Consider the following 20,509-nt stretch of genomic DNA (forward strand, 5'->3'; position numbering starts at 1 on the left):
TAGGGCCAGTGATAATGCACCTTTGTCTGAGAAGTATTTTTCCTGAGTTCTTCATATATGCTCTCTGCTGCTTGCTTCATTTGGGTGTGTTTGTGACAAACAGAAGACAAGAGCAACTATCTAGTACTGTACAAAGAATTGCTACTGCTGCAATGTCATGTGCATATAGAAGTGATATAAATTAACAGTGGTAATAACACAAAACGATAACGAAGATCTTGGCAAACATTTACTAAGTACAACAAGCATAACCAGTCACAGCACATCTCTGACACAGCTGAATGGATTTTAAAGGCTAGGTTCAGATCAGCAAATTCCAAGTACCTTCTATATATGCTCTTGTTCACTCAACTGCAATGGAGTTTTCATGAGTAATTATAATGTGCCTACTCTAAAGAAGGCTGTACACAGAACATAAGATAGGGAAGACTTTTCTTTAACCCCCTTAACAAAATATATACGAAAGATAAAACACTTGGAAACAAACAAACAAACAAAATTAAAACAAAAACAAAAACAAAACAACTTGATGAAGAATTAAGCTAATTTGGGACTCAGTGAAACTGAGTGAACTTGGTGAAAGCTGCAGTGCTCTTTGTAATAGACCAATTAAAATGAGCTTTGATGATATTGCATCCAAGTCTGCTAAAATACCCTAAACGAATAGTCTGAGACATGAGCCTATTTTGCATTCATTTGCAAGTCTTACTTTATCATGGGTCTAATAATATTTGAGAAAACAGACTTTATCATGAGACTGTGCCATTAAGTCTACGAGTATATGAGCAAATGAGCCAGAAAGTAATTAATTTTCTCCTGAAAAACAAATTATCAGAAAGTACTTTTAGATGGACCACTTGAAAAAAATGGATCACTTAGTGTATGAGCATAAAAATATTGTCAGAGTCATAGTAATTGCTGTCAATTGTGGCCGCTTGGTAGTTTTTCCATTTTCAGTCATTCACAGTGTTCCAAAAGTTTGTTCTATTTGTCTAAAAATTTATAAGCCCCTAATAAATGTTTTTGAAGGGTTCAGAAAATGTCATGGACTATCTCAAAAATTACCTCCTGTGGGGTCTCTCTTGGAAAATGTTATTGTCTACAAGATTATTATGTTTTGGAGGAGCACTGTCACTTCTGGGTTAGAGAGCAGAGCTGGGACATGATGCTGCTGAGCTCCGACTTTGATTCTGCCTGTCCTCATGGTCTTTGGGAAGACCACGCAGCACATACTAAGGTTCAGTAGCAAAATGATAGCCAGCACATGATGGAAACTCTGGCAACTGTGAGTCACATCTGGAGAACTGTGTCAAGTTTGGGGTCTTCCAGTGCAATCAAGATGTCAGCAAACTGGAGGGAGTCCAATGGAGGTCTACTAAAATAACTGAGGGCTGGAGCATTTGATGTTCAAGTGGATACTGGTAGGTTGTTAAACTTGGAGAAGAAAGGAGTAAAGGACAGGAGTATGAGGGGAAAATCTAATTAGAATCTTTCACTACCCATGGGGGTGGTGGTGATGACATAAAGATGGCAACATCTAAAGACGGAGAAAAACCCTTTTTAGAGATGTACTCTGAGAGGACAATTGGCAAAAGTGACATGGTGCAGCAAGGGAAATCCCAGCTGGTTAGAAGAAAAAAAATCTCTTCAAAACTCAGTGACTGGCCGGAACAGTATCCTTGCAGAAGCTGCAGAACTTCCATCCTTGGAAATTTCCAAACTTCCTTTGGTGAGGCCCTGAGCAACCTGACCTAAGTTTGAAATTAGCCCTGAGTAATACAGTAAGAGGTTGAACTTGGTGAGCCTCAGAGAACCCTTCAAACCTGAATTATTGTATGAGTCTTTTTCGATGTTCAGTGAACACTATTCAAAAACAATACAAAAAATGTGTATCTCACTTGACTGCGGATATTAAGCAATATCTGGCTTTAAGCTCTTCACCTCCAGTCTAGAGGAACAGAAAACAGTTCAAACAGTGAGAAAGTTCTTCTAGTACAGAAGATGACCAGAAATACTTTGATTACATGGTTTGTCTACCATATTGGAGAGGACATCAGGATTGTGGTCAGGCAAAATATCCACAGTTATCACCATAACTCACATCTCAAATAACCTCATCTTCAGCATGTGCAAAATCAGAGGCAGAAATTAAGTTACTTGTAGAGGGAGTTAACTATCAGTCAATTACAGCCAGGTGAAGGACAAAAACAGAAGCAGCTCGGAGGTACACCCTCTCAAATGATCAGGATTTACAAAGCACTTGAACAGTTCAAAACAGATTTATTAATAACCTGTAGTTTATGTATATGAAAGTAGAGTAATGAGGTTTGTTTCATTAGGTGAAGGCAAAGTGTGTAGTAAAACAGTAAACACCAGTTATTTGTTTTGCATTTTGATTGTATATCTTCAGTTCATTACTGTTTGTTGCTGCCTGCCTGCTGTATGGTTGGAGAGTGTGTTGAGGATGAGCTGAGACAAATGTTATGGCAGTGCACATGGGAACGACAAGCATTTGTTTTTCATACCAGTGAGGGTTTGTGACCTCTCCTCATCCCCCTGGAGGGAAAAAAAAAACTTTTCTCCACGTGTGGATGAATACTAAACTGGCTCTAATTGACAACACTTAGCTGGTTGGGAGCTAATATTAATTGGTGTTGGTTATATAAATATATACCATTCTAATGACTCTACTTACATATTTCTCACTATTATTGTTAAGACAGAAATTCAGGGCAACTTTCAGCTTCATTTCAGGCTACTTTTTTTGTAGTCAATTTTCTTAGCTGTCCCCTCTGGTCACATCTGCTCTAAACAGAATTTGAGAAGGTGTTTCAAATAAGCATAAAAAATTTAATTTTTATGGAATTGTTTTCCTGTTCTCAGAAGTTTTTTTTTTTTTTTAAATAATCTTGAAAGGTATTTTTTACATATTTATAAAGAAATAAAGGAAGTAATCTTCCTTTGTTCTTTACAGCATTTGGAGAAATAACTTGTTTTTCTGAGCTTCAAAATAAATGTATTTCAATTTCTTTGCAACAATAGACTTCTATTAAATGTTTTGCAAGCAGAAATTGCAAATTCCAATAAACAATGCTTACCCAGTTTCCAAAAAGAAAAAAGAAAACTACAGAAATGTAAGCAAAACAGACGTTATGAAGGAACATTTCAAACATGCCTCCATAATACTTGCATACTCAGAATCACAGAATCACAGAACGGTCTGGATTGGAAGAATCCTTAAAAATCATCTAATTCCAAACCCCTACCATGGGCAGGGACACCTCCCACCAGATCAGGTTGCTCAAAGCCCCATCCAGCCTGGCCTTGAACACCTCCAGGGATGGGGCTTCCACAGCTTCTCTGGGCAAACCTATGGGTGCCTCACCACCCTCTGAGTGAAGAATTTCTTCTGAATATCTAATCTAAATAACCCCTCTTTCAGTTTAAAGCCATCTTCCCTTGTCTTATCACTATACTCCCTGACAAAGAGTCCTTCTCCAGCTTTCCTGTATGCCCCCTTTAGGTATTGGAAAGGTCTCCCTTAAGCCTTCTCTTCTCCAGGCTGAATAGCCTCAGCTGTCTCAGCCTTTATTCATAGGAGAGGTGCTCCAGCCCTCTGATCATCTTCATGGCCCTCCTCTGGACTCATTCTAATGTCCATGTCCTTCTTGTGCTGGGGGCCCCAGAGCTGAACACAGCATTCCAGGTAGGGTCTCACAAGAGCAGAGTAGAGAAGGAGATTCACCCCCCTTGACCTGCCTGACATGCTTCTTTTGATGCAGCCCAGGATATGTTGTCTTTCTGTTTCAACAGTTTTTTGGTTCAACTCTTTGCTCTTTTTCAGGTAACTAAACATAACAAAGCTTTGTGTTTTACTTTGTAAAGGAAGGATTAAATGTGTATTTTCTATCCTGCCAAAATACAAACCCTCATACAAACTACAAGGCAGTTAGATATGGCATCATAGTTACCTAGAATACAAATCTTAGTGAATGTTATTCTGTTATCAACACTTAGGTACCCTAGCCTTGGTGTCTTCTTTATGCTATGTATCATGCAGACATTACAGAAGAGTTTCTCCTGTCCCCAAAAGCTTGGAGGACAAGTAGAAGAACTGGGAAAGCTCCCAGAGTGCTTGCACTGGAGGGAGGAAGGGCAGTGCAGCCAGGAAGCTTCAGATTCCCTGTGTTTTCTATTGTCCTCTATCCGCAGGCTGTTTCTATCCATTCTTATTTTGTGCAAGCTCTGCAGAAACCAAAGTCCTGTTTTAGTAGTCTCATGACGTTCACTGTGTATCTTAGGCAAATACAACTGCAGCATTAACATCCTCTGTTTAGCTATGTAGCAAGATGATTTCTTCAAGTTAGGAGTCATGTAGAATTATTCATAATGTAAAAACAAATTCAGTAACAATTATGCTGGTAAAAATTTCTGTTTCACCAATATGAAAACCAAACAGAATAAGCTGTGGTAATGTGAAGATTCACATTGGCTTTCCAGCAGAAAGCAAGAGTTTTCAAAAGAGCTTGTCCTTAAGTAAAAGTCCCAGTTTTCAGATTTGCTGTACCTTCCAAGACGTTTTTCCAGATCTTTGGGATCCACTTCTTACTGGCATAGTTTCCTAGGAGATGGTATTAACATCAACACTCTACTGGTTCTGAAAAAAAGCTGCTATGAGATCTACAGATCCCTGGAAACATCTGGAGATTCCTAGCTCAGAGCTAGAAATTGTGAGAGCCTGGTTTGGGCTAATGGCTCTGAAATTTGCATGAAAATTAGCTTTTGAACAATCTGTTTGAAATTAGAAACTTTTATTTTTCTTCAGAATTTCCCTTCTATGGGAATCTTGAAATTCTTCTTTTCATTCTAAAGATGAGATCCATTTTTCGCATAGTGCTGGAGGTTCTTACAGAAGGGAAGATCTTACTCATGGACAGGGTTAATGGTAACTCAGGCAATTCAAAATCCATCTGAACACTTCAACACCAGTGAGGCACTGGTAAACAGAACTGACTTCCCTGAGAAGCTGCTGTGTTCACACAACACTGCACAGAGGTGCCAGTTTAGGCTCAGGAAGCCAGACTAGCCTAATTAGGCTAGCCTCATGCTTTGACAGAGATAATAAATTCTGCTTTCACAAAAGGGGCAGCACCAAGGAACTGTAACTAATGCTATGTCTGGGTGAGGTTGTTTCTTCAGACCCATCTCAGAAATCTCCATGAGATTCCAGCAGGCAGTCCGGACGTAGCCACATGATTTCTTGGAAAGAGACCAGTTAATGAGGGTTAAGCCATTAACTGCCTGCCCCCTCTTGGACAAGCTGGCTTACACAATTTAGAGACAAGTTATCCTTATTGGGATTTGTACGTGTCTGAAAGGTTACTCAAGGCCTTGCTAATTCAGACCAAGACCGAACCGCTCTGCAACAGGTATTGAGAAGAGCTCACAGAGAGAATCCAAAAGACACCAAGACATAAGGCCAGTTCTTCCTAAGCCCTTTGCATTACTTGTTTTGACTGTAAATTTAGGAACCAGTGCACTGCTGCAGTTCTCTGCTTTGCACTATTCTGAAATGTAAAATGTCTGTAAAGAGAACATCAGGCTCTGGTATGTTCTGTTAACTTTTCTTACACACAGGAAAATCTACATTTATTAGCAGCTTCATGTCACACAAATAAATAAATAAATAACATTGCCTCCTCCTCTTAATATTACCAGCAGAAAAATGGAAAATGATCCCTTTTAAATTTCTAGTTAGGAGCTACACAGACTTAATCATTTATCATATTCAATAAATACCAAAGGTGTTATCTGAATATCTGAACTGCATATATCTTGCTTTAACTGATTACCTCAGATTTATGAAGTTTGGCTTGGGCTTAATGATGAAAATTATGTAATACATTTTTTACTCTTAAATTAAAGTCATACACAGAATATCAATCATGATTTCCGTTTCCCCAGGTAATATATATGAAACAAAAGCTCTGGATAGTGAGTACCTCATCTAGTAGGATTTCAGCAAAAAAATACCCTAACTAACTAAGATGATGGAATGTAAAGGGGAAAAAATGACCTTAATAACTCATCTGTAACTGCTTTTGTGAAGAGACAGAGATATAAATAACGAATATAAATATAAATATATATTATTAAAACAAGTATACAGATATAAATATGAAAACAGATATAACTTATTCAGAAAGTGCTCTGTTTAAATTTGTTTCCATGGAGGATTTTGTTCAATTGTGATTTATCTTCCAGTCTGAAGATAATCAAAAATCCAATTTGCTTTTGCTAGGGGCATTATTATTTTATCTTAATTTGAAGAAAGCTTATTCTAATGTATTAAAACTTCTCTTCAAGCAAAAGAAAGCAGAGGCTAGCTTTGTAACTAGAACAGTTTTCTTACAACTGGCTCATGACGCTACTTAAAAAACAAAACAAAACAAACAAACAAACAAAATAAAACAAAACAAACAAACAAACAAACAAAATACACAGGAGATTTACTCCAAGCCATTTATTCTTTCATTTCACTGAGGTTTAAAATTTGGGTTTTACAGCAACTTAGTAATGTAGTATTCAATATGAGACACGAAACTGTAATACATCCAGTAAGGTATTTCTCAGCTACCTGGTTAACATAAAGATCCCAAATAACCTCTGATTTTACTTCAAAAACAATCAGTCTTTTTGTGTGTTATTTGCCTTTGATCAGATAAGAAGCTTTGCAAAAGTAAAATTACAGCGCTTACTCAAAAAACTAATCTCCATTGGGTTGATTTGCCACCAGCCCCTCCCTAGACTACAGCAATAGTTTCAAAGATTCATTTTTCAGGTTCCTAATATTTCACTTGCTGTCAATTTCAATTCTTAGACCAATAAATCAAAACCACTTATTTCTTGAAATATTGAAAAGCAAGAAGCTAAAAGGGAATACTTCATTTCTTGTATAAAGAAAGAATATTGGATTTGTATAAGGGAGAAAGACAGAGGACAAAACTGCTTGTGATCATGACAAACGAAACCAGCCAGGAGCTGGTACACCAAGTCCTATGAATCCTTAACACAGAGCAGGAGCCACAGTATTTGGTCCTATCAGCTGCACAGCAAGACCTGGAGCAATTCCTTCTGTGCATTCAGTGGCTTAACAATTTGTAGCTGCGGGAGCTACTTAGTGGAGTGGCCATCAGCTCCAGAGGCCTTCTGCTGTTGTTCATGTCCAAGCTCTCCTCTAGGCTGTAGGCACATAATTTCTCTATGATCAACTCATTTACCCTCAAAAAAAATCTCCTGGAATGGTCTTGTTTCCAGCACCTTTTATCTCACCCTGGTCTGATCCAGATAGCCAGAGAAATGCCATTCACAGAGGTTTGAGCCAACTGGACTTACTGTGCGGGGAAAACATCACTATTCATAGATATATTTTTATGTTTAGCATAGTGATGTGTGTCAGGTGCAATATAATTTAGCATGGGTGAAAATGTCTGCTCTGTATACTGAAGATACCCATTTACAGCGTCTGTTCTTTCAAACCGGACATATGCAGCTCACATCTTTACTACACCAGTAGTAAACATACACAACACTGCTGACAGGACCAACAGAATTACCACACATATACATCAATAAAAAATGGAAGCAAATTCTGGCTCCAAGTGAAAGAGAGGATATATAGAAATCCTTAAGAGCTGTGTCTGGGTCTGCATCATTCTAGCTTTAATGTCTAAATAAAACTGGCCTTTGAGCCATTTAGAGGTTGTGACAGATACAGGAAGGCTGGTGAATGGAAACATTAACCATGTTTCTGGATCCTGGTTTGGTTTTGTTCTTATTTCATTTGTTATCTCTTATTTTTATTTGTTATCTCTTATTCATTTTTTATGTCTTTTTTAAATCATTCATGATTGACAGATGTGCCAAAAGGCTGCTTGGGAAATAACGCAAGACCACCATTCTCCCACCAGAAGCACAGGAACCAAAGAGCCTCAGCATAAACACAAGCTTGGAGTGCAAACCCAGATCCATTAAGTGTTATCATACACCTGGATATGCACAAGATTTCATTTATTTCTTGATTGTTCTGATGGCTCTTTTATTTAGACTAAATATTTATAAGTACTCTTTCTAACACATTCATTTTTCTCCCAGAAATGGGAATAGTTGTTGCATTTAAAAACAATTCACAACAGTCACTCTTTACCCTGCTTTCACCTTCTGCCTCATGATGGCTGAGTCAGTAAAGAAATGACTCAGGACATTTTCTTTCTTGAGATCAGAGTAGTATCATCATAACCATCTCTACAAGCATGTGATCATATGATTCTAGACACCATAAGAGCTCTGTAGTCCCAGACTAAACACAGTATTTCAATCCATGACTTTTCATTTCATATATACATATTTTTAATTGTAAGAGGGAACCAGACAAAATCTACACTTCACTTAGTAATAACTGAAGAAAAAAAATAGCAGCATCTTTCGTTACAACTGCTCAAAGCTACAACTACTCTACTTAAAAACATACCAGTGTCAAAAAAAAAAAAAAAACACAACACAACAACAACAAAAAAAAAACAACTTAAACATAGTTATATATTTAATCTTTTCTTTTGCAATTGCTCCAGGCTTAATAATGTGCAACATTCAGTGTATTTTGAATATAATTGAAGCTTTCTCTTTTTTAGCACATGTTATGAAATTCTGAGTCTCTGGAGATGAGCAGACACCATGTTCCACCTACTTTATGATTTTGTTTCAGAGATTTGACTTCTTGAGAAGTAAGCTTAATGCAAATAAAATGGCTTTCCCCTCCTGGCATTTGGCAGGCATATAGAAACATAACAGAAGAGTAGAGTACATAGAGACACTCACTTCTCAGAAGTGTGTTCAGAAAGAATAGAAAGCATTTAAATTCAAAACAAATCATTTGTGACAACCCCTAAGCAGTGCCTCATTACAGAAAATGCAAACCTGGGAATGAAAGTGAAACTGTATGCAACTGTCAATTAAAATAAGCTAATATTGACTTTTCTGCCTTTTTTTTTAGTACAGATTTTTTGGAAATCCACTCTTTTCAATTTCCTTATATATTTTACAGTTCAGGACAACTGAATCTAATCTATAACCAACATATGTTACACACCTCATAGGATAAAAGATGATGGAAGAGGCACTGTCGTTGTGGATCACTTCTCAGTAGTTATATCCACAACAGATATAAGCTATTATAACTTCACAACTAAATGAATTCTAAAACCATTTCTCAGAGAAGATTGACTTCATATTAGAAATAAGGTATTCATCATTCTCTATTTGGGAAATCTAAAATACTATGTCTTAGATAGTTGCATTCAGAAATTAAATCCAGTGAGTTTCTGTCAGTTTTCTCAGATCAGAAGAAAGTAGAGCAATGGCAGCTTATCCATGGTAAGCAGAAACACATGGAAATTCCTGCTTGCCCAAGCACTATGTACACTATACATTGGCTGGCTACACCTTTGGATTTACAGGCTTTAAATCAGATCAGAATTTGGTCCTCCGAGTATTCAACATGCGGTTCTGGGAAAGGATCCAGAAGAATTCAGTCAGTAACCATGAAGACTCTGTCATTTTGTAAGATGTAAGTTGCAGGCTGAAAAAATATGTATTGTTACAGTAAAGTTGCAGTGTTATTTCTTATTGAATTTGGAACTACGCTGGAAGCTATTGAAAATACTCAGCTAATAGAACACTGCATATGTTTAATGAATGTGGAATATATCCCCGGGACAGCAGCTCTCAATTCTGTGAGGATACTTTCTGTAGGTGCTGAACTACAGTCATATGTGTGTGAATACCAAGTGTGTTTCAAGGCCTTCCATTTTATTGCTGCTACTTAGTAAGCCATTTTGACAAGTGAATGTCTATATAGCTATTTTAAAATGTATAAACCTGAAAGGTATTTTTAGCACTGTTTTATCAACATTCAGGTGTTATTTTATGGTTAAAACAGTTGCTAGTAGCACAGCAGCAGCCCACACTCTGCTTGCCTTGAATACACAGAGTCTATCACAATCAAAGAAAGTTTGGCCATAGGATTGGACCACAGCAGTGGAGAAATCAGATTTGCCTTTTGAACAAATCATGGACTTGCAACGAGCAGATCTACATCTGAGAGCTACCCTAGGGCACAGCTGTGGCTGCTTCACTGACCCTGAAATCTCTGCTGTAACTCCTTCTTCCAGGTATTCCTTTCAAGATGAAGAAGACATGTTCATGGTGGTTGATCTCTTACTTGGAGGAGACCTGCGCTACCATTTGCAGCAGAACGTCCACTTTAATGAAGGAACTGTTAAACTGTACATCTGTGAGCTGGCACTTTCCCTGGATTATTTGCAGAGATACCACATCATTCACAGGTGAGAGAATTTCATTTGAGGGATGGGCTGCTTTCTTTTCACAGACTAGAGGAATTTGATCACATATCAGATTATATGGCTCTGTTTATTCAGAAACTGTGCACCCCTTTGAAAAGTTTTTATCATTGTTGTACAGGTGTGTCCTAGGGCAGAATTTGGCTCTGAAAAGGTATTTCAAGTGTTTTCTTTCTGCCCCCTTCAGTAGCTCCATTTCCATACGTCCTTTTCATGTTCTTGTTTTTATCTCATACTGTGATGTACATTTTTTAAACACTAAATACAACACGTAACAGCCTCCTGGCTGCTTTTAATTTAGCTTAAATTCTCCAGTGCCACAATGTTCCTGAACACACAAAAATTATAATTCAGGGCAATAACTTCACAAAGCATCAGGGAAAGGTCACAACATCAAAGGCTGGGAATGAAGAATAACTTGTTTGTTTCCAGAATCTGCATGAAGGTCACAGGGAGAAGAGGTGGGGAAACTAGAGAAATAGTAGAAATAAATTGGAACAGGAATAGATAGTGTATCCTTTTTGCACTTCTGAGATTACAACAATCTATTACTTTTACTGCCTAACTGCTGGCAATCACAATATTCATGTCAAAAAAAGGTGTCAAGCAACAGGGTCTGTTTGTTTTTGTTGAACAATTGAGTATTTAAGTGAAACAGTGGAGTAAATTCTTTTTTATGTTAGCACAGCAACTATGAAATTATAAAATGATAGGCTTGATCCTCTATTTTACTCATTTTAGGCTAAATTCGGGATATTTCTCCCTGATTTAATGGCCACTGATCTGAAAAAAAAAAAATAGTTTTTTGTGTTACTAAAGTTGGCTGTGAGTTTCAGAGAGCACACTGAACTAAACCGCCATAGATCTTCCAGTGGCCAGTATACGTAAGTTCCTCCAAAGGTATTAATTGACAGTTTTCTAGTTGAAAAAAAAAAAAATGTGATCCAACTTTATGAAGAGGGAGGGTCAATACAAAATCTCTCTCATCTGAGGTCCAATGGTAGTTGTGTGTCCTGCATTACTGAAACTGCAAGAAAAAATAATAAATCAAGTAAACATTGCAACAGTTGTTTTGCTTGCAATTTAAATGCCAGCAAATGTTGTAAGCATTTTCTGAAGTTTTGTATCTTCAACACGCTGTTATTATTTCAGTGCAGTTCCATATATTCTGCATACGTTTTCCTTTCTCAGTGAATATTTTAAAAGTTGAGCTCTGAATTGCAGCTGACCTTTGTTTCTACGCCTTGAGGAATGCTCTTGGTGAAAAACAAATTGATGAGCATTTTTCTCACCCTCATTTTAATGATGAGACATTTTATGCAAATAGGCTCTCAAAACATTCACGAGAGAATCTAGTTTGTAATCAAAACTTGTATTTTATTACAAGCCTGTGACTTAAAAATGTTTCACAGAAAAGTCTTTGAAAGGTGGCAGATGTCTTAAGAGAATGGAAGACTGGATTCAAGTCAATGTAGTTTCTAGTTTTTTTTTCTGACTCTATGCATTGCCATGGTCCACCTGTGACATTGGGCAACGCTATTTTGTTCTGTTCTGTATTAATTTATCATGGCTGGTAAACAATTTTACTTAATTTTCTGGTTTGCACTGGTTGTAGTAACACCACTGACTTCAAAATTAGTTGTTGATTTGCACCAAGGCAGGTGGGAGGTGTAGGAACACCAGGAGCAGCTGGAGCTGTTTTGGGGCTCCATTTGGTGGCAAGTTCTGGAACTGGGATTTTGCTTTCAACTTACAGTGGAAGTTTCCACAAAACCAGACATATTAAAATAGCTGGTTCTTAGCCTGTGGTGGGTCTCACTGGCTGGTGTGTTAGGACTGTTGTTTAGGATGTGAAGGACATGGCTCTCCCACTCCACTGTGCTATTGGAGAGAAGCAGACCCGAGGCCTGCATGTGGCTCTCCCACTTCACTGCTTACTGCCCAAATCATCCAGCTGTGGCACAAGGAGCCTTTTGTCCTTCATTTTCACACCAAGTACCAGAAAACCCCAGATGATCCACTTGCCAGGAAGGGGATTATTTACTCAGGAACATCCTGTCACGTTCTGCTGTTCACCAGGCCTCAGCCGCAGCCTAGAGCAGCACTCTGTGGGGCAGGCCTTCAGCTGCCACGAATGTCACCAGCATTATTAACACCACAAACACAATGCTGATTTATGTTGGCTAAGGAGCTGAGCCAGCAGTATTGCACAGCAGGGAAATGTGTTGTCATTACTTTCCTGCCACAAACACCCCATCTTAGTCAAAAATTAAACCAATGAGCTGGCTGGTATTTACGCTTGGTGGTAGCAGACCTCAGCACTATCAATATGAGGAAGTCCTTCTAGTCAGCGTTCACATGTTAACCTACAAAACTGTATTAGATCTTTCACTTTTAAATGAGCATATTGATAGCAAAAAAAAAAAAAAAAAGGTTAGTGAGTCAGAGAGTCATTGAGAGAACTCCCTACTAGATTTTATCTGTTCTATGAAGAATAGTTGAATGATTCATCAGACTGGGTAGGTGGATTTTCAAATCACAGTATTATAAAGACCTGAATTTATGATGTGTGAGTCAGGAACTTAAGTCCTCCTCAATATTTACAGATGTGTGTGAAATGTGTACAGGTTTCCATTACTATTACATCCGGCAGCATGACAGAAGGGATTTTTCAAGATTAACCAGTGGCCCCAGGATTTTACTAGAAAAGTAGGTGGGAATGAGGGGGGCAGGAATTATCAGGCATGTGTGAATAGGTGTAGGAGTGTCTAGGTCAGTGCTATACCAATTCCTGTCAGAGCTGCCATACAATGTCCCTGCATTTGCTGATGTGGTTAGTTTTTTGTGTTTTGAATGCGGTAATCATTTCAGCAGCACAAACAGTGTTTCTGCAGGGACAACTTAATCCGTAGTGTAAAAACTACTACCATTCTGCTGTTTATTAAAACTGCCATTTTTATTAATTGCATACTTGTATATAAATCCATATTTGTCACACACAATCCTGCAAATGTGATTTTATTTCTTGTGGCAGCATTATAACAAATGCTGCACTGTGTGTCTGTCACTTGCAGCTGTATTGTAAATGTTTGCATTTACATAGATGATCAGCCAGAATTATAAACACTTTAAAAGAAAAAAATGCTCTAAGTTTCAGGCTATGACCTGAAGACTATTCTGGGCAAATTTTTCACTTTACCTTAAAAAATGGCTAACTAAATATTGAGATATCTCTGTTGCTCATTGGTAACAGCTACATCACAAACCTGTATTTTCCCACAGCTCTGCCATAATAATATCTTATCCACGTAAAATTTAAAAATACTTGTTTAAAATCTGGATGAGTGGACCCTCATGGAATCTTGGATCCAATACATACAGAAAGGCTTCTGACAATTCACGTGGTCTCATTCGCTCCAAAATGTTGGATCTAATCCAGCATACTGCATTAGCTGACATCAAGTTTCAAGACTGTATGACTAAATGTATTCTTCCCAGTACTGCTTGTATAATACCAGTGAATAATATATTGGACAAAAGTTTTCCCATCAAAGGCTGAATAAACTTATTTCAGACATGAGCAATGCAATGTCCTCCTTTCACAAATGTTGCTGTTCATACATTTCAGTAAAACCACCTGCTTCCTCGCTGAAGTAGGCTGCACATTTTCATTCAGCTATTTCTTCCAGCAGTAGCTGTGCAGTTGTCCCTCCCAGGATACTCTTGCAGCCAGAGCCTTGGCTCGGAGCGACACAGCGGCTGCAGCCCAAGTAACATGCTTGTGCTGATAACACTACATTTTCTTTCTAAGGGGGCAAGTGTTAAGTGCATTTCCCTTACAACTTTTCATCATTGTTTGGCTCCGTTGGTTTCATCTGGTCAGAAAGGAGGCTGGATGTGACAGATGTCTGGAAAGAAAAATGCAGTAAACTTCCAGCCCAATTTTAGGACACTGGACTAGCTGTTTGATCTACATGCCTAGGGCTTTTTTATTTCAGTGGGTTTCTGTTGTTGTTATTGTTTGTTTGTTTGTTGAATGCAAACCCATGTGTGTAAGTATACATCTAAATCTTTGGCTGAAGCATTATTTGACCAGAATTTGTGCAGGTGGCAGGTCTGTGCTTTGTTGTTCCTGTGATCACTGCTCTACCTTCTGTCCCCGCAAGAGATGGAGACTAGCACCAAGAGTCATTTGAGCTTTGAACAGCTATTCAGCAGCAGTGCAGGGGGGACAAAAACTAATGTAAAACAGTGACAAATTGAGCATGGTGTTCCATTGCAGAGTAAGGGTGTCTTGCTACTACAGCTAGGCAAGAGGTACTTCTCATTCAACACTGCCAGGTTGTGTTATCGTGTAGGAGATTCCTGTTTGTTCATTACCATTGAGCTCTTCAAGGTGGCCAGCAGTCTAGTGAAGCAGGATAATGTGTCCAAATGACAAAAGACTCTCTCATTAAAATGGGCCTTCCTAGTCTCACTTGTGAAACTAACAACCCAGAAGAACAAACTGGTATTAAAAATGGTCCCTTCATAATGCTGTCCATTTAGCGTGTAAGCAGTAAATAAATTTTGGAAATTATTTGAAAACAAGAGACTTCTCGCTTCATTGGTTTTCACAGATGTCACAGGCAGAATAGTGCCAACATGAGGTATACCTGGACAAGTTAAGAGGACATTATTCCTTACCGATTTCAGCTCATACTAGTAGTCTTTTTGTTTCTGGTAAGAGCGTGCAGATAAAGAATAAAATGCAGTAGATTCTGAAGTAGACATAATGAAAAACCCAACAACCATAATGTCACTATTATTCACATGTACTCCCAGGGATCATGACAGGTCAAGAGGCCTGTCCATTGAATTTTCTTCATTTGTCTCCCCATGTCTCTTCCATTTCTTTCTATTATGTTCTCTAACCAAGTGCAAACCCTCATTATTTCCAAGGACAAACTGCAGGAACTTCACAATAAGTTACGTAAGAGAATCAAATCAGAAAATATATCAAAACCAGCTAATGAATGAATAAATAAATAAATAAATAAAAGCTGTGTAAACACAATACACAGAAAATCTGCTGAATGCTTATGAACCAGCACTGATCAAAAACAAAGTGATTTACAAATTTTATACACAAAAGATGTTTGGATTTTACTTGAGTCCTTAGGAAGAAAAAAAAATTACATATCACCAGATATGAATATGTAGAGGACAAGCCTTTCAACTTTTGAACAGAAATCTTTACCTACAGAATTTACCTACAGAATTCTTTACCTACAAGAATATATTACTTGTTTGGCAAGAGTAAAAGAAAAATTATTAGATATCTCAGATGACATACTGCAAATAAGAGAAGTTGGTTTGAAAACACACTGAGACTTCAATATCCAGAGACTACATTACTAATGAAGTAAAAATGCTTGTGTCAGGAAAGAGACAGAGGGAGCATGCAGAGATGTATGCTGCAACATCAGCTGATCTAGTCTTGCCACCGCCACTGATATACTCTTTTATTGTGGACATAAGTGTACTCTACCTTCCTCACTCACACCAAATACCAGAAGATAACCATCATGCCCTCACTCCTTTTTTACCCCGTTGCTGAGAGATTCACATTGCAGTCAACAGAGGATTGTTTGGTTCCTTACAGTTTTGAAGTGAGTAAATGAAGTCTATTCACCAGATATGAAGGACTGTTGGTCCTTTCATCCTCCTCCTTCTCATTATTGAGAAGTTGCAGCAATGTGCTGACATGAAATATTTTGCTTAGCCAAAGAAAATTCATCTTACAAGCCCCACATCATTTAAAATTTAGTTGTTCAAACAAAGTTAGGGAAAGTCTGAACTGCAGATGGAAGCTGGCCAACTATCTTGCATTAGGTGACAAATTTCCAGTGACCAAACACAACTTAAGCCAACATAATCCTAGAATTTTTTTTTGTGCTGTATAGAGCTCTAGAGAACAAGTGTCCTTCACTAAAAAAAAAAAATAAAATAATTTTTTTTTGTCACTGTAGTTGGTTTTCTTATTACTCATTTCTCTTCTTAATCACAGACACCCAAACAAGCATAGATATAATGTAGAACTAGATTCAGATTTGGAAGAAAGTTACATATTAATGCTGAGTATCATTTTTACTGATTCTTCTATAACTCAACTAAAATAATTTCAAATAATTTTATCTGAATTCTATGTTTTATAAACATCTGATGTTTTTTTTCTGAATCCCTTCTTGCCTCACCTCTCTGCCATTTACCTGCAACCAATACAATGAACACAAACAATCCTGTTTTTTCTTAAACTCTAAAATCCCAATACCATAATTAGGGCATTGTGGACTCCTGTGTGTCTGACTTGCTCTTATTAGTTGTAGATCCATACTCCTTACTGACAGAAAACCCAACTCCCTTGGTCCAGAGACCAAAGAGGGAATCAGTACTTTATGCTATTTCTAGCTAAGAACACAGGAAAAGGAGACAGTGTTAAGTCAGTGGAAGAGGGCCAGCTGAAGGTTTTCAGGGCTGCTCAAGGTCACCATCCATTTACACCCTTCCTTACAATTCTGAATCATCTTGTGAACCAGAAACTTCTGGAAAAAAGTAGAACCATAAGTAGTAACTGCTGGAGGAGAGGCAGTTATGGACAGCACTGAAAAACTTTTACACCCCAGCAGAATGCAGTCCTACTGGATTATTCATTCTGAAGTAGTTTCACCTCTGAGGGCATACAGAAACTAAGGGTCAGGTAAATTCAGACTCTTTGACATGTCAGGAGGTACAAATGCAATTGAAAACGAGCAACAAAAAGCTACTAGGCAATTACCTTGCTGTAGAGCTTGCTGCTGCAGTTAAGTGTGATAGCCAGCATCCACAACTGCTGTGTACTAGCAAGGGTCACTATTTTAATAGCATATTGTTATAATTCCAAATATAATAATCAAGAGTACTAATAACTATAGTTGATTAACTTTGATTAAGTAATACATCTAGAAAGGCATTACAGTATCCACAATATTAATTGCCTGCCTCATGTGGTGCTGCCTGGTTTAACTTGGTTTTGTGGTCCTCCACACCCCATCCCGGGGCAGTGCTGCTGCCTCGACCTACCTGCTCTAGCTGGGAGAGGAGTGAAGTCTCCTCTTATCAGAAAGATCAAATTAAGAATGAATTCATATCTTAATAAAAGGGGTGATGTCGTAAGAGGAAAACAAAACAAAACAAAACAACAACAAAAAAAACCAACACACCAAAACCCTCTGATAGATTCTTTCAGAGGAAGAATCTGATTGATTCTTCCTTGGGAAGGTTTGGTGTTAAAGTTGTATTAAAAGCATTCTCATATGTTTGCTATTAGTGTCTTGGAAATTTCACAACATCACTGCTGTCCACAGGTATATTCTCCCCACTAAAGTGGCAGATTTTCATGCAGTGCACTTGAGTTATTTTTGTTTGTAAACTATGAAGAAATTTAAAATCTTTGATTAAAGTAGGTAGATGGAAAGTTGTAATATGGAAAAAGAATGTAAAATTCAGGCTGAGGAAAGTAGAAACCAATAGCAACAGATGGACAATTGCTTCTTTCTCCAGTTTCAGCTTTAATGGCTGCATCATTTCTTCAGCTTGGATGAGCATTACATATATAGAATATTCTAGCATTCCCTTGGAGATTTCCTTACAATTTTAATATATGGCAAAATAACACAGACTTAAGGCAAAAAATGCACATTTGCGTTAATTCTTCATGAATGCTGTAGTCTTTTATATCTCAGGAATTTAGAAGGTTGTCCATGGTGCAGTAGAAAGAATTTCATTAAAGGATATTGCCAATTTTAGCTTCTTTCTTTGCTTAAAAATGCATTCATCTGCTTTCAGCACAACTGTAATATTCCAGGTGAGATGTGGTCTGAACTGCATAATTTTTGACTTAGATACACCCTCCAGAGGGCTGAGAAAGAGAGGAAGTTATAACATTGATCATCTGGTAGAATTTTGCCTTTCAAAACAAAAGGCAGGGACTGTAATTAAGATACAGATTTCCGAGTTTTGTTCTGCTGAAGTTGCCACCTAGACTTTTTTTCTCCTGTATTTATTCTTCATATATTTCATGGGAGCTCCTCAGGAAAATTCCCTTGAGGTTACTTTCAAACATATCTATATCCTCTGTGAATTTCTGTCCTGAATTCCCCAGATAAGTTTTACAGAGGAGAAAACACAGAAGCTCAAAGCTTTGATGCTGTATGACAGTCCTATCGACGAGACTAATTCTCCCAACATGTATGTATGCTCACACCCATGGGAATTTCCTGTTGACCCAGTGGGAACAATTATGTTTTCCTCCAGCAGAGGAGACAAGGCAAGCCTGCGATTCAGCAGCCATGGTGTTCTCACGTATGCAGAAATGTTATCAGAAGGGAAAGATGTTAAAATATGTTGCTGAACTAAGGCCTTGTATGGTGAGAACAGCACTTGGTAGCCAGTAACTAATGCACCAAAAATTTATTAATGAACCAAAATTTATTAAATGAGATTCTGTTGAATTTGGTCATCTGTACACAGTCAGACTAACAAGAATGAGAAACCACGTCTCACCAGTGGCTAACATTTTTTGTTCACTCATTTATTGGTTCAGTTTGATGTCGATATGAAACTCTGGCACAGTTCTGGATGCAGGATGCAGAGGAGGTGCTTTCTAGTCTAATGATAAAAATAATACAAGGCTTCAGCTTCTCTCTTTTTTTTTCTTTCACAGTGACTATTCTGCATCTAATTAGATTAAAGTCTCTCAGTTTATTTCAGTCATATAACATATTTCACACTTTTTTCTTTTTTTCTTTTTTGTCTTGGATGTTTACATCTGAGCACAGGTTCTTTAGAAAATAAGTATGAGTTGCCTGTTACTTATAATAAAACTGTGGCCCTGTTCCTATGCACAGAGATTGTCTCTATCCACGGCTAGTTTTAGTTCAGATCGTATTTTGAGGTTCAAAGCATAATTTTCTATGGCTTTATACAGCTCTCAAACTGTTAAGTTTTAGTAAAAAGCAGCACTGCTTAAAATCTCATCTTTCTTTGTATTTGTTATAATTCAACATCAAATGATATGCCATGGAACTGGAATGACAAAAGACCTCAGAAATTAAAAAAAAAAAAAAAAGATAAAAAAAAAGATGAAAAATAACTGGCAGAAGGTATCAATTTTTTAACAGTGTCAGAAAAACAAACTTGTCAGACAGTCTTGCTCTGAACTCTGGATGTCTGGCCCATGTGCTCATAATGAAAGTGGCCAAGTTTTCAACCAGCTGAGCAGCTACTCTTTGTAGAGTCAATAGCAAGGAAAGACAAAATTGGGGGTAAGATAGCTTACCAAGAAGAAAAAGGATGTCGTCTCCCTGTTCAAGATTTTGGGGAAGTTGCTGGGAAATAACCAGAGAAATGATAAGGGGAGCATTGATGATACAGCTTGGCAGGAGAAAAAGGCAATTTGGAAGCATTTCCAGAGAGTGGATAAAAGATTAATATCCTGGGGGGAACTTCTGCATTAAGCATGGAGGAGATGGCCAGACAGTCTCTGGGAGGTCTGAAGAAGAGATCGGGGAATGCAGAGCATGGATTGGGAAGTGGGCAAGGGAAACATGCTGGGCAGAGGGACAGTCCCTGAAACTCCAATTCAGGAGTGACCAGAAGATTGGAGGATGTGCGAGAGCTACTATGAAGTGGGGGGATGCATAACAGGTGAAATAGGGAATACCTATCAGTATATGAATTCTGGTAAGGTTAAATGAAGGTTGAGTGGTTTTAAACATGTCTTGGTCAAACAGCTTTATTTGCCAGCTGTGAAGAACCCTGCCTCTAGTTCTTCATGAAGATAGGAAAAATTAAATTGTATGTGTATACCTAGGAAAAGTGCTGATGTGGGGAAACGCAGTCTTAGATTTGCTGTTACTCTCTCAAGTTGCTACAAAAGTTAAGAGATGGTCTTTAAAAAGGTCAGATCATTATGTCTACTCAGTGTGTTTTATAGGTCTATTTTGAATTCAAGTCAATAAACAATTGAGACATTGATTATTAAGACTTATTAAGATTTACTCTAAATAATC

General features: G+C 37.8%; 1 protein-coding gene across 7 annotated transcripts in view; it reads left to right on the plus strand.

Moving 5' to 3' along the window:
* Positions 1 to 20,509, plus strand: part of STK32B (serine/threonine kinase 32B) — a 175,434-nt gene that overhangs the window by 84,089 nt on the left and 70,836 nt on the right. For all 7 annotated transcript variants that reach the window (XM_080590340.1, XM_080590336.1, XM_080590334.1 and 4 more), the window contains exon 4: positions 10,230 to 10,403. In XM_080590340.1, the coding sequence (XP_080446466.1) occupies positions 10,230 to 10,403 (174 nt within the window). The remainder of the gene's footprint in view (positions 1 to 10,229; positions 10,404 to 20,509) is intronic.

Source organism: Anser brachyrhynchus, assembly GCF_964034855.1.
Source record: "Anser brachyrhynchus genome assembly, chromosome: 4".
Lineage (NCBI taxonomy): Eukaryota > Metazoa > Chordata > Aves > Anseriformes > Anatidae > Anser > Anser brachyrhynchus.